Genomic DNA, 24,495 nt, shown 5'->3' with positions numbered 1-24,495 from the left:
GTTCACCAATCATGACGCATAAACTTCCCCACGACTCAAACTGAATAATTATAACCAATGAAAATGGTTTAAATCTTCACTGCCAATGGCTATTGATCACTTATTACTACAACATGAATGCATAGTGTCTACAGTGTTTAAAGACAACTACAGTATAGTGTAGTTTTGGTGTACTGTAGTCTAATGTTGTGTACTGTAGTGTAAGGTGCTGTAGTGTCGTTACTGTACTGAGGTGTCATGTATTGTATTGTACTGTAGTGTAGTTTAGTGTACTGCAGTGTAGTTTAGTGTAGTGTACTGTAGTGTAGTACAGTGTACTGTAGTGTATTTAAGTGTATTTTAGTGTAGTGTAGTGTCGTGTTGTGTACTCTACTGTACTGTACTGCATTGTACTATAGTGTAGTGTAGTGTACTGTGCTGTACTGTAGTGTACTGTAGTGTAGTGTACTGGACTGTAGTGTAGTGTACTGTACTGTACTGTAGCGTAGTGTGCTGTAGTGTACTGTACTGTAGCGTAGTGTGCTATAGTGTAGTGTACTGTAGTGTAGTGTGCTGTAGTGTACTGTACTGTACTGTAGTGTAGTGTGCTGTAGCGTAGTGTGCTGTACTGTAGTGTAGTGTACTGTACTGTAGTGTAGTGTACTGTAGTGTAGTGTACTGTACTGTAGTGTAGTGTACTGTACTGTACTGTACTGTACTGTAGTGTAGTGTACTGTACTGCAGTTTACTTCCCAAATGAAATGTTCACATAAAGAACTGTTACATATCAACAGATTATCTTGATAAAGAGTCTTCCATATTTACAAAATAAATATATATTTTTATCCCATTCAACAAAGCATTGCACAGTCCACTATAAAACGTTCAGTAATTGGAACATATTTCTATATCATTAGACAGTACATTGAACACGTGTTTCTTCTTCTAGAGGTAAAATACCAGAGCTCAGCAAGACACATAGAGATCTTTGCTGTTTACAGTCATTGTATACAGCATCATTCTCTACCATATTCAGTTTTTATCATCACAAACATATGCAGTTTGGTTTAGTCCATATATTGTCAGCTCACTGCCCTTTGTTCTGAGCAAACACACATTGTTTAAACAAACACATGTTGAGTTTCTTGGTTTTTTTAAACAGCCTCTCTAATCCCAGAGTAGCAGCAACAACGCACGCACACATCTTTAGTCCAAGAACTTATCGTTTGTTTATCCCGGATAAATATTTGTCTCAGCAACCTACTTTATTTTATTTCAAGTAACTGATTCCATAACTGAGCTATGAATGAGCCTCTCATGATTTCCATCCAATGTCCCCACTGTAAATAACTTGGTGCATATTTGTACACACTCAGAAAATATGTTACGGTACTGCTTTGACTGTAAACAGGTAAGTAGCCTACTGTGGGTAAATCAGGGTTTTAAAAGTTATCTATTTCATTTTTCTATCTGCATCATTTTCCATTCACACCATTCTTCATACATACAAAATATCCCTGCTGAGCGTGTCAATAAAACGTGCACGTGTTGACTTGGTTTTTTAGACAATACAAAGATATGATCAAGACATGACCTTGACTTACAAAACTCATTTTGCTCTTTCATGAGGAGTCATTCTATTTCTAAATACAGCATGAGCCTCTCATTATGTATAGTGGAATACAGCTTATAAACTATGCTCATTAGGCTAATCCCTCTATAATTTAATGGCACCCTCGGGTCCTCCCTTTGGGATTTTATTAAGGAATTATAATAGATTTAAGCCACATTGATGGTATTTTAGCAGATTCAAAACATGTTTTAGATCATTCGCATAAAATATCAAATAATCTGATTGATTTTAATATCTCATTTCATTTATTGATCTATATTTTCAACTCCAATTGCTTGTCACAGTTTTGCTTCCCTGATAGACCTCCATTAAGGTCCTCATTTACATAATATATCTCTTTTAATATTTGGTTCTCTATTACAGTTTTTCCCCAAACATCTGCCTTTATAATGTTTATCATCAAAATGTGACATGTCACTAGAGAAGACACCTTTAAAGTCTCCAGACTGCCCAATCACAGCATTGCCATCATGCACCCTGCACTTCCATCAATATTTTCCAAACCCACCTTGAACCCAATTTATTCATTTTGGATCAATATATATTGGGATTTGATGTTTGAATTTCCCTCAAATGTAACACCTTTCCTCCTTGAAAACATATTTTATAGAATCAGTGTCTTCTATCAAACCTGCACTGACTATTCTTAAAGGCTTAAACAATTCATATTCATACTATTTCAGCTTCATGCACAGACTATAACAGATCATAATTGTTTTAACTCCTTATTCCAATAATACCTCTTATGAAATGACTTCCTGCTAGGATAATGATTGTCTCCGGCTTCATTATCAACTTCTATTTCCTCTTTAATTAATTTGCAAAGGCTAGCATAGCAGTTATCTACATGTTGTTGCTCTGTAAAATAATTTAAATCATTCCTCATTTGGAAAAAAAAGTTGATTGTTGTAAAGCAGAAGATAAGAAGTCAGCTGCTAAAGTCCTGCTGACTATCATTTTTGTGGGAGGAATGAGGCGACTCTCCTGAAGAGCTGCAGATTAATGAGCCTCAGTCTTTATTTAAAAGAGAAAATGTCACAATAATAAAGAATGATTTGACATTTCTACATCTTTCTCCAGTTGGATCCATACAGTTTGCAGATTTGATTGACTGATTTGGGGCTAATATTAAAAGTAGTCACATGTTTGTAAGCAGTCATATGGTACTATTAGTGTATGTAGTCAAATACAGCTTCACACACATGTAGAAATATCATTAAAGGGCACATCCTTCAATTAATAATACATAACTATGATTCTTTTAGAAATGATCTGCTTGTTTACAGAATCATTCAATGAGGCTCCAGGGGGTCTGTCATCCGCTTCTTTTAAATAACACCTGTCCCCCACAGACAAAAACTGCCTCAACTCCTGAACAGACATAAATACAATATAAATACAAAGATGATTGAAAAAAACGAGACATCCTTTCCTCATACTGATGTTTCAGGTAGCAGGTGGAAACAACACATGTGTCTTGATTTCAAATGCATAGGGAATACCATCCACCTGTTTGTCTATAATATCAACTTTTTATAGATCTAACTAATCATTCTTAACACCAAAGCCTATCATCCCTGAACTTTTGGGGGCATCAACATATTGTATTCTATTATAAGCAGCCATATATCTATCTATAGCTGTTAACATTCCAGAGTGCTGGAGTAACAGTTCACCTTCTGTAATCTGAAGCACAGCATAGATGAAGTTTTTGGTACAACTTCTATCTCAGACTGAGGCCAGCTGGATCCTGACTGGGCATGGTCCACAATCTGCTGGCTTCAGCCTCACCACTGGAACCAGGCAACAACAGACTGGACCCTGTCTACACCTGTTCCCCTTCCTCGAAAGGCAGAAACAAATCACTATGCTGGTTTCAGGATTGAAGTCTGTTGTAGCTGTTTGACTGAAGCCTTGTTCTGTCTGACTAATATTCAAATTCCAACATCCAAACTGTTCTGCATGCTTGTTTTTCCCCCTCAATTTCCATTTTAAAAGCATCTTGATCTTGATTCTGTTTCGCAAGTTTTATCATGGAATCACAGAAACTGCAAAAATTCACTTTGTCCAACGATAAAAGCAACATTTTAATCTTTTAATCAGACATCTTCTCCAGGTTATTCATTCTAGCGATGTTATCGTTTGATTTTCTTTATTCTTGAGTGATCCTCATTTGATTTTACATTTTTGCCAGCATTGTTTCACAGATTCTTCCCACTTTACCATCACTGCTGCATTACAGATGCAGATTCTTCTACAAATGAATCGTGCAGAATAAAACTGTCCTTCTGAGAACTCATTTATATTGATGTAAGTTCTTTATCAGGTATTTTGTTAAAAACATGCAACTTTACGTGTGACATGTGACCTGAACTGGAAGTCTTAGAATTAATCAAAAGAAACAGACAAATTACAAGACCTAATTCAAGCTCTAATAGTTGAATATTAAATCCGGCACTAATTGATGGTATGACACAGAACATGAACCTTGCTCTCCATTGGGTGTCATTCTTTGGATAAATCACTAAATCACAAAAATGCATACTCTGCCACCTTTTGTAGTATCTAGCTGAGATTTTGCTGCTGTTCCAATACAATGAAAGTGGATGGAATTTGGATTATTTTACAAAGAGCAGCAAGAAAAAGTATATCTTTAGAAACGTTATGTGGGTAAATCAATGCAGCATCAGCAGTAATGCAGGGGTCACACAGTACCTGAGTGGCCTGAAGGTGAAGCATCAATTTATCAGTCTGTTCCAACCCTCAGCTACGATTATGAGCTTTAGAGTGACCAAAATTGCCTGTGATGGATGACTAGATAAAGTGCAACGTGTCACAGTGTTCATAAAAACCTTTTCTTTAGTAGAAAAAATCACCCTGTGAAAACTGTCCACACTGAGGACTCCAAGAGCTGTTGTTTTTCAAATGCCATCTTTTTTTGAAGTCAGAAAAATTCAATTTAAATTCCCTTCACCTCTGTTGTATTGTAGTGTTGAAAACTTCCCAAGGACGGATCTCTCCAAACCTGGCCACAAAACCAGCTCCATTTTTTAATACCGTTAAAAGGAGGGTGACTTTTTAGAAGGTGTGCTGACCTTTTGGATGAGGAACATTTTTGTTTGCAGCACACATCTCAACAAACATTGTATGTGACCTGTAAATCTGTATGAATATCCTGCATACAAACTACTTATTTGTTTCCCTTCCATCTGTTATTTTACACACCCTTTATTTATAGTGTTGTATGTGAAAAAAAAATCAATGATAATCCAACTCAATACATTTGAAACCAGTTATGTCTAAGTGGTAGTAGTAGCTGAACAGAGATTGCTTGAAGGTAAATGAGTTCATTTGTAAGGCTGGAAGCTGCAGGTAATGTTCTTTTCAATCAATAATACTTAAAAGATTTAATTAACAAGTCACTAAATTATTAAGAAATATATGTTGGTTATAGTGACAGTTAAAAGATATAATGAAATGGAGGACAGCAGCTTCTTGCTTACTCTGCTTTAATACCACAGAGTTATATAATCCTTTTTGTCTGTAAGCAACAAGCATGTATGTAAATGTTCATTTTTTGCAATTCATTGCCCTCAAATTGTTAAGGCAGATGGGCTCTGTATTAACATTTTATGGGACTTACTTTGTGAAGTGAAATGATTTAGTTATTCTCCTGCATGTTTAACCAACATTAAATACAAGCGTCTCTGCATGCATCTGTCTGGTAGGATGCTTTGCTGTGCAGATTAATGGCAGTAAACACTGTTTTATAAATCAACTGCTCTTCCCTATTACTGCTTTTTTGTTGTCTTGACAGCACACTCCCCTACACACACACACACACACACACACACATACACACTCTAAAATCCTTGTCTGAAAAGAAGGCTGCGGTAATCAGTATTTGGAGAGCACTGAATTTGTGTCTCTCAAAAAGAAGTCATCTATAATTACACAATAAAAGTCATTATGTCAAAGATGGCACCAAATTAATACGAACAGGTTTGTCAGTCTTCCTACATTACAGTTCACCTGTGTGTGGGTTCTATATATTGTGTGTTGGGGTTGGAGATGTATGTGTCTGTGTATGTTTGTGAGGTGTGTTGCAGCTCTAACCTGGTTTACCGGTGGACAGGATGTTCTTGGGGATGATGACTCTGTCCTCAGAGCTGCGGGCCCAGTCCACCATGCCCCTCCAGCCCTTCATGGGGAAGTTGATGTCTGCCTGACCCACCACTGGACGCTTGTGGATGCTTAAAACTGTAACAGAGAAACAGTGGCTACTGAAATGTATGTTATAAGATAGATTATTGACTTAATGAATATTGTGAGTCTGTTGTATTTGTCCTGGAAGAAGCATCCCTCTTCTGTGTCCCCTCAATTTTTTGTATTTTCTCAATTGGCTTCCTGCTATGATTGATGGATTGATTAGAAACACTTTTCTAAAAAACTCGGACCTACTTTAATACTGTCAGTCTACAGTGTGTGGGCTGACACGTCTGATACACTATTCTATGCAAATGAAACTGTTCACCTTTACAGTGAACCTAAATTATTGTCTTTTAAAAAAGACAGAAAAGATTGTTTACTTGTTTCTTCCTCCTAAAGAGAATTAACAAACCACACATATAAATTAAAACAACCCCAAAATAATCTACATCCTGTGCAGCCGACTGCTCTGATGAGTTAGAGGAAGAAACTCTGAGCTAACAATATGTTGGCAGATGATGGCTCTGTCTATGTTGGAGGTGTGGGAGAGCAGAGGAGGTCTGCTGCCCCGAGGGGACGACCGCTGCTCATGTGGGTAGCTATTTGGCTCCAGACAGCGAGGTGGCAACGCTATAAACAGGACCTCTCATCTGGCCTCAATTCCCACATACTCTCTGTGACTCAACTCAAACTCTGCCTGGTTTTTTATGTGGAGAGCAGGAGAGCCTCTGTGATGACTACAGTTTATTATTTCCCCCCCTATTTGAAACAATCTAGAGTGCTTACAGTGGTGGTGAATATGGATTGTGTATCCCGTGAGACACATCTAAAGACCTGCTGCCCTGGGGAGAGCTAATATTTACCATGGTTTGTTCTCTGGATGTACATACTGGGGAATTAAAATAGAATGCTACAGATATAAAGAGTCTGTACTGCCTCAGGACAATCATATATAATTAGCTGACACTATTAGAGTCATCGGGTAAACTGAACCCCCCCGACAAAAACACCAAAGCAGATAATATTAGCTGAACTATGTCTGAGGAGCCAGACCTTCCAAACACAGAACTTCCCTAGACTCCAAGCCAGCCTCAATTTTACAGATCTCTGGTCTGTATGAATGTAAGTAAGATTTTTTTGTACCTGAGATTGAGTGTTGCAGCTTTAGTCAGCCTGGCTTAAAGCCTGATGACAAGCATAACCAGGAAATAACATGCATTGGATTCATTTACTCAATAAACTTCACTATAAGGCCAAACCACTGCCTTCTTTACTGAGGGATCCAATGATGCCTGTTGCTATGAATACTATGCAATACTTATGAAACCTATTAATAACCTGAATACATGAAAGAGAAACTGAATTGGCACTAATTTTCATGTACTGTAGGTCCATGTGGGGATCTATATATGTGTTTTATGAAGGAAGTCATTATGAATGCATTAGAGCCTGATCAGTGCTGAAGTTTTAAGGCAGATAAAAAACTGGTAACAATATATGAACATTTTTCATTAAAAGAAAGCCATTACAGACCACATTAGGAATGCTTCTCACCAAGATATGCACTGAGCAGACATTTTACAGTTAATACAACAATTGAGCTGCATCATGAGAAGTGAGAGACTCAGTGTTTTTGGAACTTGACTCGTGCTACAATTTTAAAGTTATTATATCTCTGCCACTTCAATTTTGACCCTTCTTTGTTTGATCTGTCTCTCATCAGTCTCCCAGCTTTACAGAAGTAGAATACTGAATCTCTGCAGCAGCCGTTTAAATGGGCCGGCTGTAATATTAATGTTAAATGAATATTTGATTTTTAAAATAGTGTATCACTACTGACTGCTTCATCTAGAAGTATACATTTAGCTGTCTGTTTGTGCTTTTGTTTTGGTCTGACTGATGAAAGTGAAAGAAAAGCTTTAATAGATAACGATCACACCATCCAACGGTGACACCTTTGGCATTTCTGGCACTTTTGCAATTTCCTGTTGCTTATCAGCCGACATACAAGCTTTAATCGACTGATAATATGGATGAATCTCTGCTGTGGGGATGTGAAACGCTGCTTGCTGTAAGAATTGTCCGTCTTACCATCGGGTCGTCCTCCCCTGCCCTCCCTTTTATGTTTTGCTATTGCATTGTATCGGTGGAGATCAGAGGAATGAAAAGCGGCCATGAGTGTAGGTTTTGATAAGCAAAGATAGCGGTGGAGATCTCCGGGGGTGGAGGTACCTAGGTTATCGGTGACTTCATACATGTCTTGAAAGTCTTTCAACCTCAGGCCGATGACGTCCACAAAGTCCTCAACCAGACGGAACAGCTCTTTGATGTTTGGCCCCAGCTGAGAAAAATAGAGACACATGAAAGTAGAATGAGATTAATATCATCTCATTATAGATTTGTATTTATATGTACTGTATGAAGCTGTACTGGAGGAAAACACTGCAATTCCATCTCTTGTTGGTTCAGTGCTACCATTTCTCTTCATTCACACAGCTATGACCAACATTTACATTCTGTGCATCATGGTCTTCCTCTTCATTTCTGCTGTCAGCCGTATAGCAATGCACTCTATTGCTTTGTTTCTTCATCTCATTTTCATTTCAAATGGGCATTAACTGAGAAACTGAGGAATGAGCAAAAATATGCTATGGACATTAGTAATGCAAAGACTGTCACCATCAACCATGAAAGGATTATGTGAAATAGGGTTAGGCTTAAGAGTTACATTCACAATGATGTTGAACCAATTGAATAAAAGATGTAGATTTTACACATTAGGTGTATATGTGATGGAATGGAATAAAAACAGGGAAAAAAATGTTATACTGTAGCCTCATAAAGAGCTCAAACTCATTTAAAAAGAGCATTTAAACAGAGGTTAACTGACCCTGAGTTAACTCATGGCCGACACTGTGGTTGTAACAGCTTGTGTTTCACTCATATTGTTATGTGTGTGTGTGTGTTCTTGTTTTTAGTTGTGTCTTTTTTGTCCTCTGCCCTGCCTCGTACTGCCCTCCTCTCCTCTGTTGATCACTACAGCTGGGCCCCGTTTGCCATCAGCCTCAGAATATAAGCTCCACAGAGAGCTAGACTGGTGCCAGTGGGCCATCCAGCAGCGTTGTGGCTGCTGCTGTGTGTCTATGAGCTCATTTCCGAGATAGTATCCCTGTTAAGAAATAGTGTTATCTTTGTATACTGTATACCTTTTTCAGACCAGCTTCCTTTTATTTGGTGAAGTTTCTGTTAAGTGTGTGTGAGTTTCTGATTATCTTTGTCTAAGTTGTTAATAGACTCTTGGTTTTTCTACTTTTGCTTCATGCCTTTGTTTTTTCCCCTGAGTTAGTCTAATTGTTACTCCTCTAATCCCCTTAACATTCTCAGGGTCATAACACATATGTAACTGCTACCCAAAGTGTCAGTTTTACCCATCATGGAAAGCAGTGCTCCAATATTCTTTATAACTCTGCCAAAATGTTTTGTTGGTTTAAGAGTTTGATTTCAAATCAAAATCAAACAAATACAAATAACATGAAAAAAGAGGGTAAAAGCCTATTAGGTTTCTCAATGAGCTCTACATAAATGTAATACATACTAACAGTCAGTATAAGAAAAACACAATCAGACTATGAAGAAATATAAAAACAAAAATTAAAAAAACTAGTACAAAGACATTTTAACCTACTGAGAAAAAGTAGTTCCATAAATGTGAAGCCCTGGATCTGACTGAAAATTGACTTGACTGTTTGGCAGTGCATGCAGAGATGTCATTGTTTTTACATGCAGCTGAACCAGAGTGCTGGGTCAGTGGTTCAGGTGTGTTGTGCTGATGGTGGCTAATGTAACCTGGAACTGCTAGTATCCATCAGAGATGAGCATTTGCCCCAACCAACATTGGCTCAAGTGACATCATTGAAGCTATTTATCAGATTTCACAGAGCTGTTTGGAGACACAAAAGGCTTTTGTATGAAGCAGTTTGTTTATTCAAGCAGCATTTAAAAGAGTATCAGAGTAGTGCTTTCTATGGTGACTAGAACTGACCCTTTGTGTAGCCGTTACATGTGAGTGAAGCACAAGCTGTTACTGTACACCCACAGTGTAGATCATAGGTTAACTCAGGCTCAGTGAACCTGTTTTTAATGCTCTTATTTAATAAATGAATGTGCATGTGTGAGCTCTTCATGAGGCCATACGTCACTGCGGACCATTTTCAAAGTATGCTACTTGTGTTGACTCTGAATGTTTTTCTACCAATCAGGCTGCTACTTCTTCTATTCATTTACATTTGCAGAAAAACAATCACATTGCAGAGAGCTAAACGTTGCTTACAGTAGCTAAAGCATCCCAGTATAGTGTCCTCCTTTATTTTCTTATTTTCTCAGTTTTGTAACATTTCATCATTACTATTGCCACACAATGAAAACATTGTCAACATCTGTACTTGCTCAATTTGCTGTCATTATAAGCTTAGTCAAAGATGTGCCCTAATCAAGGCCAGATTACCTAAAAAACCAAAGGTAGAAATGTGCTGTGAGCGCCTTTTTTTCAGTGCGTGTGTGTGTGTGTGTGTGTGTGTGTGTGTGTTTGCGTGTGTGTGTGTTTGTGTGTGTGTGTGTTAATCACAATTTCATTAAAGAAAAATAAAGATTATAACCCAGGGCCCATCTTCACATTGGGACCTCAAGATTAAATTATAGCGTAGGCCCTCATCATTTTAGTTTATAATGTGCTTTAGTGGTTCATACTGTGCTGACAAACAACTATTAAAATAATTGAATTACCAAAACCTAATTGCCACATAGTTAACATGTAGTGTTTGGCCCCACTATGACTCTGGGTCTGGTTGTTAATCCATCTTTGACCCTGATAAAGGTCTAAAACCTGAGAGCTTGGCTTTTTGATTAAATGCCTACCTATTTTTTTGAACTTAACAATGTTAAAAGCAGGCAGGGTGCCCACTGTGATAAATTCTCAATTCCCCAACTTTCAAGCCTCTGGAAGTATTGATTTTACATAGAGAGAATTTACATAAAGGGAAAGCTCTGGCTGCTTGGAGGCTGGTGGTTACACATAAAGGAATATAAAATATTATATTAGAAAGAGTGATGTAAAAGATGTGTTTATACTAAATCACATAGATTCTGGTCATGGTTAAATAAGAAAACTTTTTCTTCAAATTTTATATAATATAAATTGGCATGAGCTGAGTTGCCACAGTTGAAGGTAGAAATAAAAATAATAGTGGTGATAATATTAACTACACCTCTTTTCATGGTGGTGGAACTAACGTCTCTCTTCTTGTGCACAAAGCGTGTTATTTTCATATTTTCATTTTAAGACACGGTTGAGGCCAGGTTGGTTTATTTAGTGTTATTCAGGTGGCTGCGTGGTGATGGACGGACGGCTGGAGAGCAGAGCCGGATGGAGGCGATGATGGTGATGCACGAGTGGATGAGTGCGGCAGATGGATGAGTGGGTGTTTGCTTTGACTCAATTACTCAGTAGCTACAGCTATTTCTGTTTCTTCAGCATCTCTTCTCTCCCTCTACCTATCTGAAAATATACAGATAGGCTGTTTGCCCACCTGTGTCTTTGTCAGAGTGTGTAACTCATCAATTATACACCACTGGGGTTGTCATTACTGTACACTAAGTTCTACAAAAGGTGCAATTACAGATGGGGTGACCGTTTGGAGCTTCTTTTAGAAAGAAAAAAAAAGATGGGGGGTGATACTAACCAGTTGTGCTTCCTCCCATCTTTCTCTGTTCTCTTCCATCAGCAGATTGCTGACTGACTGCACAAAGTTCTGCAGAAAAAGAAGAAACAACAATTAACATGGTATCAGATTATTACTTTTCCATATAGTAGGATGTACAGGTTAAGGTATTGTGAAGTATTCTATTGTCTTCAAATGATTAAAGCACCAAATGTATTTAGTCCTCAGATAAAAATAGCCCCCACAAAAGCACTATAGTAACTTTTGCATAAAAACTACAATTCCCAACTGTGACATGGAGAGGCTCCAATTTTACACATGATCAGTTTGTTGTATCTTGTCTACAGTAACTCTGAAGGAAACTTCCCAATGTCCCAAAATAACTCCCTAATGATGTCATAGTGAAGTCATTAGGTATATCTCAATTTGGGTTTTGGGACCATGTTTATAACAGAAAAGCTGTCTTACTAACTGGGGCATGAAGTTTAGAAAAGGTGTTTTACCAGGCAAGGAAGGAACTAAGAAAAGATGGATTTGTACTATAGAGTTATGGCACGCACTAAGTGTAGTATCCAGCTTGACCTGTATTAGGGACTGCTTAACCTCTGCTGCTTTGATTTTCACTCATCTATGTATCTATAGCAAATCCCCTAACTTTAGACACACCACTACTGCTACAGACAGAGAAGTAGAGAAAGTATTTAGACAATGTAGAACATTTTGGTACTGATTTGGTCTTGGGACTTCCTGACACTCTGAATTAACAGCTCAGTCAAACAAGCATTTAAAGTGGCAAGATTTTACAGGGAAATCAGTTAATTCCATTGGAAATGCTGCAATCAGTGGATTTGCTCGTAGGACTGAACAAAATTTGATCAATATCCTTGTCAAGTTCAACTGCATTACCAAGCCTAATTAACAACCATTGCCTATGCACAAAAGAAGGTGTACGTCATTTTTTAAGCAAATAACAGAGTTATAAAAAAATAAAAAAAACTGGGAGCATGGGAGCATATGTGGATCCCCATGGAAACTTTGACCAATGTGTATGCACATAAACTGGATGAATCAGAAACTGCAACTTTGATGGCAGAAGGCTGAAACATAAGAAATATTGAGATTGACCTCTCATGTATTATTTGAAGAGTTCATTTGCAAAAAAGAGATAAAAGCCATTCTCAAAATTAATTAAAAAAGCAGCTGTTTGATTGATACAGCCTGTAGTGCAAAAACACACAAACAGAGATATCAGTTGTTGCAAAAGAAGTCCTCAGCCCTCATTTGAGCCAAACACTGCAGCCTGTTTGGCAGCGTTTGTAATATCCACACTGTGTTCACCAAACAGGAGATTTCTTCTTACCTCAACCTCCTCAACAAGAATTTCAATTACACACTGTGTGTAATATTTTTGCCATGGTTGTCTTCATGCAGTTGGTATAAATGGAATATTAATGAGAGGCATTCCACTGAATATTTATAGGCAACAATGGATGTTACAAGGGTGGTATAAGACACTCTCTACCAAATTTGTTGATTGTGTTTTATAAAGGGAAACTGGCGTAGGATGTGTGTGTGTACTGTGTTATATATCAGAATATTTTTGGCCTTTCTGTTTCCTCTGTACGCCTCCTTCTAAAGTGAATCCTGTGCACATTTTTATGAATGAGGCTCCAGAATGTAATGCCAGCTTTATCCTTTAATCTGGTTTTAGTCCACATCATATCAGAATTATTTCAAAAAGTTTACTCAAACAGAAGTAGAACCAACATTACATATACAGTATCTACTTACCCTCATGTCTGCACTGCTGGGGCTGTAATATGCCCTCCTGAAGATCTCTGTCATGTTCTTCAGTACGTCCACAATGGCCAGCAAATCACCGCTGTAGCTCGTCCCATCACTGGATGTCACCCTCAGCTTAGTCATCACCTCCGAAACTCCATCTCCCACAAGGCCCCGCTGGGCTTTGGACAAATGTTCCCGAGTCTGATAGAAAGAGGAAAAACTGTTATTTTTCACCATATTTCACCACAACAGTTCTGTTTATGGTAACAGCTTAAGGCTCATTCTTTTTTTATTTTTTTTTAGATGACCTATGTGTGCAACTCTTTGGCCTCAAGTCTTTCATTTACCCTGCTTAATGTTGCAGGGCTTTGTGAAGACATTGGCAATATAACACAGCCAGCAGGCTTTGACACAATATCTTTTAGAATAATATTAAAATATATTGAAATTTCACACCTTTGTGCCCTGAGATAGAATTTGAAAAGCCACAGTCTAGTTTCTGTTTATTTCTGTTATTTTTGCTTTCAGCTAAAGAAAAACTTCTGAATGCTTACCAAAGTCTGTATGCTGCGATAGTCATTGGAAATGCATTTCATATAGGTAGGATTCTCCCAGTAGGCGATGCCCTCCTCGTCAAGGGTGCAGCGGCGCAAGATAAGCCCTGTGTGAGGACACATGCAACAAGTCCTATATAATCAAAGTTTTTTATCTAACTCCTACACTATGAGTATGGTGTGGATGGCAGGGTCTATGTATACACACACACACACACACACACACATATATACGCACACACACACATATGTGGCTGGAGCTCACCCATGGCATTAGGGGGACAGCGTACTGCTGCTGTATCCCCAGCTGGAGTCATCTTCCATACAACGTTGGAGAAGTTGTCCTCCGCACATATTTCATGAGGTTCTGTTCACAAACAAGTGTTAATGAGCTTCATCAAGTTGTTACAGTGGGGGTCACAGGCATGTCTAAGCACTACAGTTTTCTGTCTTTGATGTAATATTGCTGATAATTCAACCTGTGCTCCCATTCACTGACCTGGACATCTCTTCTCACTACAGCGCCGGACCTCTTCTCGTTCTCCGGGGCAAAGCTGCCCCCCAAAAAAGGGCCCATAACAAATTCTGTTTCTCTGCTGGCTCCCCCCTCCACACGTTTTAGAACAGCCTGACCATAAAGACCACGGCTGCCACTTGCCATCCACTGAAAGAACATATGCAACATGAGACACAGGTGAAGCATTGTAGAATAGTTAAAACATTTAATCCATCAGGCCAATAGTGTGTACTGTTCTTTTAGTCAATACTGAACTAAGGAACCATACTTAAAAAATACATAATGCAAACAGAAAGCAATAAAGCTGAAAATTAAGACTAACTAACTAACCACTATTCAGTGCCCTGTTTATCTAGCAGTTTTTGGTCTCTAAATATGTAAAATAACAGTAAATCTTTGATCAGGGTGTGAGCCTGTCCCCTACCCGGGCACTCCCCAAGGAAACAGTCCACAGTCTCCAACCACTCTCCTCTGCACTCGGAGCCTCCGTACGAGGGGCCGTTGCACTCCCTGGTTCGCTGCGTGGTCCCGTTGGAGCAGGAGGCTGAGCAGGAGCTCCAGCTGGACCACTCGTTCCACACTCCATCCACTGAGGACATCAAGGCCACCAGCAGTCACACAAAAACAGTGCACAAAAAAGGTATGTTAGTTATTTGCTATATTATAGGTTTGTGGTGCTACTCTGGAATATTTCTGCATGGACATATCATATGACCTTGTATTATTTATGTGTAATACTGATGAAGAAAGAAAAACCTATTGTTTTTTTAACAGATACAGCACTAGTCAAAAGTTAGGACACCCATTCCCTTGCATGAAAAGTATGTCCAAACTTTTGACTGGTACTATACATTTTGTGGTGTTTTGATTTGGTGAAATGTTGCAGTAACATGAAGTATGTGAATCAGCTTCAAACCAACTAGTTTGTACAAAGCCAAAGCCCGGCATAATACAGGGATAAGATGTGATGAATCATACAAATGAGGATAACATACATGTCAGCCAGTTATTCCTGTTCTTCATTTGATTGTACACATAAAAGTGTATCTACTCATTTACACAACTATTTCTGATAGCCACATTTGTATTTATTCTACATTGGGTATCTGCAGTCATGGATATATTCAATCACGGTCCTGCATATGTGGTCCCTCCAGTTCACTGCACTTGGTCTGACCCTCATGGGCTTGGAGAGGTGACAAAATATCTACCCTGTGCATCATCATAGCCAGATTTTTGGCTTAGAGAATGAAAGAAGAGGGACAGAGAGAGAGAGAGGGGGGGGGGGGGGGGGGAGAGAGAGAGAGAGAGAGAGAGAGAGAGAGAGAGAGAGAGAGAGAGAGAGTTGAATCCTGCCTACTATTGTGAATATTAACAATGGCTGCGTGTGTGGGTGTGACTGTTGGATTGGAGCTTTTGGAAAATACCACCGTCAGAAAAGAGCCTGTTCGATGACCCAACAAGTACTCTGAAGTATGCTGACTCCTTTCAAAATTGCTTTTTCTGAATACGCAATGAATTATTGCTTCCTGCATTGTCCTGTTGAAGCATCAGGCTGGAAACAATAGATTACTTGATGTAGACTCAATGTTTGTAGGAGTGTTGTTGTGTTTCTCACCTGGACAGACGGCTATGTTGCAGAATTTGGTCTGTTTCTCTGGACCATCACAGGCATCTCCCCCAAACTGAGGGGGGGTGCAGGTTCGTGTTCTGGACCTGTAACCTCGGCCACAGGTCGATGAACACAAACTCCACGGTGACCACTCGTCCCAAGCGCCGTGCACTGCAATCAGAGCGGCTGAGGTATGATTTATAGACATATACACACCACAACAACAAGACACAACCCTAACCCTGCTGACACTGACTCTGCTCATTTGGCTTAACTGGAATCATCTATACCGATTCATTTTACTGTGGTAACTTTGCTTTTTATGTTGAGGAGTCTCCCTGCCTGTCTACATGTAGGGGAGCCTAAAAAAAACAAAAAATAAAAAACATAGAATCTCCCGTATTATAGCAGAAATCATTCTAAACTGCAGACAGAGCTCTTTCTGTAAGGTAGGGGTAGAGATCATCCTTGGGTTTGCAGATTTGCTAAGTGCTTGAGGAGGGTAGTCAGGCGGATCTTGTATGGGTGAGGCAGGGTCCAGGAGAGGGCTGGGCGAGCGCATGGAGGTGGCTGGAGAGGGTGGGATTGGGGGGGCTTACCTGGACAAACGGCAGAATTGTTGCAAGGTCTCTGCTCTCGCAGTGGCCCACTACACTGGGTGCTGTAGGAGGAGGACACACAGAAACGAGTGCGACTCTGCCAGCCCTCCCCACATGTGGCAGAACACACACTCCACGCTGACCACTCCTCACCTGAAGCTGAGTCTACTGAGGAGGAAGGGGGGGTGGATAAAGGATGGGAGGATAGGGGGAGAAAGAAGAGGAAAAGGAAAGGACAGGGCCAAAACTAATTAGCATGCAGGACGCAGCCTCTGTGGCCAAAAGAGGAGGGGTTGTGATGTGATAAGGGGTGGATTCTAGCCGTGTCACATTTCAGAGGCCACCTCCTTCAAAGTCCTGATATTGCCCTAACCGGTGGATGCACTTATCCCATTCTGAGGGGTCCTCCAAATACGGTTGAGAAATACAGCCTTCTGGTGTATCCTTAATGGCTTTCAGTAATCCAAACAGAGGTAGTCTTTTCAAGGTAGTCCCTTAAAAAGAGAACTGCCACAAGTTTAGTTGAAGAGGGGGTGTGGGTCCAACCATTTAATGCACGCTCCACTGCGCCCTTCAAAGGAGGAGGCCCCTGAAATGAACCACAGCTTCTGTTCTGCTAGTCCTTCTTTAACTGTAGGTCTCCGATGTCATATCCTTTGCATTGACTTCCAGGAGAAGTTAATGCCACTGGCTTAGGATATGTCCGTCATATTTTCAATGGCCATGACTGCCCTTACAACGGGTCAGCTGATTGATAAGGCAAAATTGGGCAGTCACAGCTGGGGGAGCAGGGAGAGGAGAACTAAACAGGATGTGGGGAATCAATTAGCCAATTAAAGAGATACTCCACCCAAAATCTGTGTGTGTCATATCAAACATTCACCCTCTATAGGCACTGGCTGTAATCAGTTAGAATGGATTCTGATACTAGAAACATATCTTATAATATTTAACCACCCAAAGAAGCCTCTCCTGTACCATGATCCACTTCTCCATCGTCCATCCTGATCACAGCTTCTTGCCTCTGTGAAGAAGTTCATCACAGATATTTCACAACCACCTTTTTAACGTAATAGCTCAACATTTTAAGGAATGCACTTATTCACTTTCTTTACCAGAGTTAGAAAACAAGAGTTACACCCCTCTCATGTCTGTGTGTTCAGGATGAGCTGGAGCTGGAACCAAGAGGTGATTAGCCTAGCTAGTTGGGGGGGGGGGGGGGGCTGTAGTACCACAACCAGGTGCAATGACTTCCTGGAGGTGTCACAGTGACCTTGAACAAAAAGGTTGTGCTCACTGGGGTCAGGAGTCAGGCCTATGTTCCATCAGCCCCAGTATCAGTGCCGGCCCTTCAATACTGTACATAACAAGCTGCTGGGGCGGGCGGGGGGGATCGGGGTCAAACGGACAGAAAAACGAAGAAATGAACAAACAAACAAGCAAGCAAGCAAACAAACAAACAAACAGAAAAGCAAACAAACAAACAAACAAACAAGCAAGCAAACTAACAAACACACTAGGGCAAAAATATGACCTCACTAGTGGAGGTTCTGATCTGAGGGAACAGAGGGCTGTGGGAACACAGACACACTCCCACCACAGATGTGTTGGCAAGTGTTTTTTCTAAAAGAGCCAGGTTAGCTGTTCCTCTACTACTACTCATTATGCTAAGCTAGGCTAAACACATCCTGATTCTTGCTCTGTATTTCCCACACAGACATCACAGCGCTATTTAACTCTAGGGAAGAAAGCAAATAGGTGTATTTCGTAAATTGTTGAACTGCATGATCTTTGAGCCCACATTTGCTCCTTTAGATTTTGGATGGAGTATCACTTTAACAGAGAGGGAGGACTCCATTTGATATCGTGTTCTACAAACAGGGCACAGTGTCCTTTTATGACCTCACATAGAATACCATCTCATTATGTTCAGTCAGGGTCCATGTTGGAATTAGTCCATTGCAGACGAGGCACTACTTTGGGAGATTTTGATAGATGTGTAGTGTATTTGTCTTTTTTTTTTGTAAAGTGTTGTAACAAGTGTGGTGGTCACCCAAGCTGCTACAGTGACTGATGCATGGGATCCCTCTGCGTCCCGTTGTCTTACCTGTCTGGGGGCTCTGTTGTCCGCTGCGGAGCTTGTCTACGTCATCACGCTTGCGGCTGTCCACTGAGCGAAGCGATTGGCTGCGAGAGAGATGCCGACCTTTGCCTAAAGGGGGGGTGAGGCAAGGCCAAGGGGGGAGGAGGGTGCGGGGGTTAGCAACCAAGAGCTCCTTCATTGATTGGTTATATTTGGGACAACAACCGTGACGTTATTGGTCACCCAGAACAGCATCAGCCAAACTTGGGACTTTTGATGTGCTGTCGGTGTTGATGTGCTTTTAAAATGCGTGCAGTGCTCCTTTTTTTGTGTGTGTTTTCACCTGTTGTATAATCATGTTTATCTGAATCTGATGGTAGGACCAATTGAAGAGAAAAAAAAAACATATAAACACATCTACAATACTGACAGTTTGCTGTTTGAACTACTTCATAAATGTACCTCTAATTCTGTACAAATAAAGAAAGCTTTATGCAGTAACACAGTTCCATGAAAGCACTAAACGCTTCTTGGCAAATAGCTTCTACATAATAGTGCTTAGATGTTAATATTGTGTCCCTTGGGCCATTTGTGAGCGTAATGAGTTTGACACACTGTCATGCATGGTCTCGAAAACGGTTGACCATGTCATTCTTTTTTTTTTTTTTGTCATCGATCAAAGTCCCCTTTCCAACATGCACTCCTTAAGTCAAAACACTGACTTATAGATGATGGGTAGACCGACAGATGATACAGATGTGAGAACAGAAAGGTTAGAAGTAGCTGTAAAAACACACGCTTTGCACACAAAACGCATGCTCAAATTTAACCACCAAAAGCGCAAAAAGGGAACTCACTGACAGACATGGTAGTACACACAAATGAATACACACACACACACACACACAACACATATATATATACACACATATATATACTGTATATATATATATATATATACACAGAGTGTTTGGAGCTCACCGGTGCAGGCTTGTGAGTTGCAGGGTCGGCCCTCCTCCACCACTCCCTCGCACAGGTAGGACTCCTCGGGGGGTGACTGACAGGTCCGAGTCCGGGTTTGAATCCCACCTCCGCACTCGCTGCTGCATTGCGCCCACTGACCCCACACGCTCCAACCACCTGGAAACACACATACACAAAAACAGCACATTATTGTCAACTTTTGAGCACTAAATGTGAAGTGAAATTGACAGAATAACAAAAAGCAGAGGTTAAAGAGGTTAATCACATTATCAAAGCCAAGCCAATAAGAAGCATATGAGAACAATGGCGGTATTTTTCCTATACACTATGCTTTTTTTGAAATCATCTGATGGAGTTTTCTCATCTCACAGAGAAACATATAAAGCTTCAGTTTTGAAGACCTGCCAAAAAGTGTATCTATTTCTATAGCTTCATCTAGTGCCCTGTTACATACTGGTGCAGTAAAGTTGCAACTGAACTAAACAGTGCCAACAGTGCTGGCACAAATCAGTGCCAACAGTGTTCCCAGTGCGAGCATGCTTTTATATCTGGAGTTAAAGAGGCCTGACAGTTTGTGATTACAGGGCCGAGCATCACGTCTACATGAATGACACAAACAAAACAAACAGAACGCACCACAAAAAGTTAATAACAAGAAGCCGTCAACAGTCCTGGAACAAACACAATACAGGATTTGTGTCAAACCCAGAACTACTGGTTCTCTTCCTAAAAATGTGACATCATGATGAAATGTTTCCAGCACAGCTACAGGATACATTCACTCATTACTCATTACAATCTCATAGACTTCAGCCAAACGTTCCCACCTGTACAGTTCATGTGTTTATATTGCACTCTACAAGCAAGAGAAATGTGTGAAATGTGTTTAAACGTATACATAAGACATGTACAACATTTGTGCAACCAAAACATAAAAACAAACATGGAATCTCGGGTATGAATATTTGACTCAATGCAAACATCAGAGAAGTGTTTCTTGCTTCATGTTCTCTACCAAGTTTTTCATCCTACAATGTTGTGCAGTATCTAAGAATCAATATCTTCTCGTGACCCCTCAGTACAGGTCATGCAGCAGTTCAACCAATGGTAAATGGTAGAGGGAATACACTTATACAGCACCTTTCTAGTCTTCTGACCATTCCAGTGCTTTTACACTTTAAGTGACATTCACCCATTCACTCATACATTAATACACTAATGACAGAGGCAGCCATGCAAGGTGCCTGCTCATCAGGAGGCTGAGACCAACAACATAGCCAGCAATTTGGGGCTCTCTGTATTGCCCAAAGGAATTAAGCTAGTGATCCTTAGTGAATGGCCTGCTCTACCTCCTGAGCCTCAGCTGCTACAATGCTAGTCAATTATTGAATGGCTGAACTACTCTGTCCATCCATCAAACCATGTCCTGCAGATTATCCAGCACTGGGTAGCGGTGGCATTAAGTTGAGTAAGGACACTCAGACATCCTTCTCCCCAGCAATGACCTCCAGCTCCTATCTGTAAGGCTGAGTCTAGACACTCTCCAGAGGAAACTCATATTGGCTGCTTGTATCTGTGATATCACTCTTTCACTCACTACCCAAAGCTTGTGACAAAAGTTGATGGTTGGAACGTAGACCGACTGGTAAATTGAGAGCTTTGCCTTCTGACTCAGCTCTTTTTTTCACCACAGCGGTCCAGTATAGAAGGAGTTCAAGTGTCTCAGGGTCTTATTCACGAGTGAGGGTGAGGTTGACAGGTGGATCGGCAGTGAACTGCTGTGTAACAGATATATTTCTTTATTTGTCCCATGATCAATGTATGATGCCTGGAACCAAGCTGTTAACTGATATCTGTAGTTCCTGTAGTTTAACTGTACAGAGTGATGTATATGTGCAGTCTGCTTGTTCTTGACATGAACTAGTAGGAGGGCTCTTACACCTGGGTGTCCTATTCAGTATTCTACCTACAGCACCATGCTAATCAGCCATACAGGGATAAATCTATAGCAGATGAGGCAGAGATAGAAATTCTTCCTCTGACCGTGGTGTGGTGCAGATAAAAGGCAAAGCTGCCATTTATCACGCCCCAATGTCCGAAAAGTAATAGGCAAAATGTCTTTATGGTAGACTAAATATCCATACACTCCTAAAATGACTATGGAAGCACAAAGAAGCACAAATCAAAACAGATTTACAGCGGATGACACTGATGATGCACAGATAAAGTGAGTGCAACAAAATGTAACCTGTAATACAACTCCTAGACTGATGGCTTCTAACGCTGAAAAGAGGATCTGCAGGGAGAGTTTTGCGTTTAAAAACACAGGTGTGATGAATGCCGTTGTCATTGTGGAACTCCCTGTTTGGCCGTTCTGATTTAATGCTGCTCCATTAAGATGTGTGCCGATATGAAGAGGAGCGAGTAAAGAGCTCTTTCTCTCTTCTCTCTCTGTGTCCTGTGTGCTCATGAATGTTTAATGGCACAGACAGATGCCTTTCAGCCCCCACAGGCAACGACAAATATGTATTAATCTGCATGAATAGAACATGAAGTTGGCCAACATCCAGACACACACGTTTTTAATTACTCGCAAATCAATTTCCTTTGGGGGTGAGGGTGAGGGGAGGGGGGGCACTGTGGAAAGCACTTGATTCACTAACACATACACACACAAACTCGCAATCCGTCTACAGCTGTGTGGAGTCTCACTGTGTCAAAGTGATGAGTCAAACTTTATAGACTGGAAGGAGACACAAAATTTTTTTCCAAATTCATAAATGATTGCCCCCCCCCCAGAAAAGAAATTAGCAGGCACCAGTGATCACAGTCAATATATTTTTGTTGTCAGCAGATTGACCGAGTGTGGCCCCGGTGTTAAACATAACCAGTCCATTGCAGGCACAGATCCACCATATTTTCATCCGGAAGACCAACCACCAAAAAAAAACCCCAAAAAAACACAAACAACAATTCAATGGAGCTAATAAGGTCATACTACCAATCAATGGGAAGATGAAGCTGCTACTAGACCTGTCACAGTAACTACTTTTATTGGACAATATATTGTCTCAGAAATAATTGCAATAAATTATATTATTTTCATTTTATACCACTGATATAAAGATAATATAATAGTATAATAATGTAAGAGTGAGTGGGGGTGGGATTAGAGAGTGGGTGCTACACTTATGTAAAAACACAGACTGTCATTATGGTTGGGGACAGAGTTATTTACCTTTAATTCTTCTACAGTCTCCACTCAGGACGTACACAGTGAGGAATGGAGGACACTACTTGTTTAGACAATGTGACATGAATAGCCTCTTAGCTGCTAATGTGAAGTGTGGCAATATTGAGGTCAAAAGGTCATGTCCATGTATCATACAATAAATCAATTTATAGTAGAGCGCAACCGATATATCAGTCAACCGATTTTATCAGCCAATATTGGCCTTTTACATATATCGGTATCAGTGCATATGTTGTCTGATACACCAACATATATGGATAAAGTTACATAGGCAGCATTTTATGTGTGCATATATATACATATTCTGTACAAATAAGATTATCAGCCAATCTATCGACATCTGGCTTTTTTTACTCTTATATCGGTATCGGCCCAAAAAATCCAGTATCGGTCAGGCTCTAATTTATAGACATGATGATGTTGATAATTACCTTATTGTACAGTAAGTCGATAATTATTGTGACAGATCTACCAGAAACAGAGAAAACATGCATATGTCAAATTGCTGACTCATGTTTCTGTTTAAGACATGATGGAATGTCATTGGACCATGTGTCACTCATTATGTTATAGGGACATATTACCAGTCAAAAGTTTGGACACACTTTCTCATTGATTTAAATGGGGAAAGTGAATCCAAACTTTTGACTGGTACTGTATATATATTTAATGTAGTAAACGACTGAATGAATGAGTGAATATCTAAACAGCTTGGATAGTGAAAGCAACATGTTAACAGCAGCTTCAGACCTCACTGTGCACCCTTAGGGGCGCCCATGAATTTTGGACCCACCACCAGGCATGGGCCATGCCAGACCTCCAGAAACCAGCTGACCCTTCCAAAGCTTTAAATGACTCTACTTGTGCAGGCTTGAAACTCTCTTGTAGTCCAATACTACTATACAATATTTTCTGACATTAAGTTGTGAAAATATAACACTGTGTAGACATGAATGTAACATACTGCATACAGTGAAATTCACCATATGATGCAAACTAACACCCCCTTAAGTAATGTGCTTAAGACTGTCATTCACAGTCTAAATGTAATTTTAATGGTAAAATTCTTAAATGGAAAATTCTATCTATAAAGTGATAAAATGAACAAAGCAGAACATTTTTGAACTAAGTCTACTTACCAACTAAGTATATTACCATTTCTTATCATTGAAAAGGATTCAATCATTGTTCTTTAATAATAATTAAAATAAATGACCACAGATCTTCACTTATATTAAGTGACATGTCATTCAACCCTGCTGCTCACCTCCTTCTTCTGTTGTCTGTAGGGCTGCTTCATTATTATGTGGGGACAGGTCTGCTGAGCCTGAAGATACACCTGTTGGTCCTGGCACCAGGAGCAGGGACAACTTGTTTTTAGTATGAACAGCTGCTAAAAGTTTACCTGCATTGCCTAAATGTCAGCTGAAAGACGTGTGAAATGTAAACAGAACTTCTTATCGACTAATATTAGCAGTAACTTGTGTTGGGGAGCTAAAGTAACATTAGCCTGTTCCACTGTGTGGACTACTTTCCACCCCTCTTTTTAATGAAACAGTGTATGACATAT

The 24,495-nt window shown here is 40.0% G+C and overlaps 1 protein-coding gene across 1 annotated transcript in view; it reads right to left on the bottom strand.

The window, feature by feature from the left end:
- The window catches only part of adgrb1a (adhesion G protein-coupled receptor B1a), a 117,248-nt gene that overhangs the window by 60,559 nt on the left and 32,194 nt on the right, over positions 1-24,495 (bottom strand). The window contains exons 2-13 of the mRNA XM_053326633.1: positions 19,670-19,828; positions 18,713-18,817; positions 16,606-16,773; positions 16,013-16,177; positions 14,819-14,983; positions 14,377-14,541; positions 14,143-14,244; positions 13,878-13,984; positions 13,330-13,524; positions 11,560-11,628; positions 8,054-8,162; positions 5,729-5,872 (exon numbers count right to left, since the gene is read on the bottom strand). Of these exons, the coding sequence (XP_053182608.1) occupies positions 5,729-5,872; positions 8,054-8,162; positions 11,560-11,628; positions 13,330-13,524; positions 13,878-13,984; positions 14,143-14,244; positions 14,377-14,541; positions 14,819-14,983; positions 16,013-16,177; positions 16,606-16,773; positions 18,713-18,817; positions 19,670-19,828 (1,653 nt within the window). The remainder of the gene's footprint in view (positions 1-5,728; positions 5,873-8,053; positions 8,163-11,559; positions 11,629-13,329; positions 13,525-13,877; positions 13,985-14,142; positions 14,245-14,376; positions 14,542-14,818; positions 14,984-16,012; positions 16,178-16,605; positions 16,774-18,712; positions 18,818-19,669; positions 19,829-24,495) is intronic.

The sequence above is a fragment of the Scomber japonicus genome, chromosome 10, assembly GCF_027409825.1.
Source record: "Scomber japonicus isolate fScoJap1 chromosome 10, fScoJap1.pri, whole genome shotgun sequence".
NCBI lineage: Eukaryota > Metazoa > Chordata > Actinopteri > Scombriformes > Scombridae > Scomber > Scomber japonicus.
Note: the sequence above shows the minus strand (reverse complement) of the source record. Positions and strands in the feature narration are given on the sequence as shown.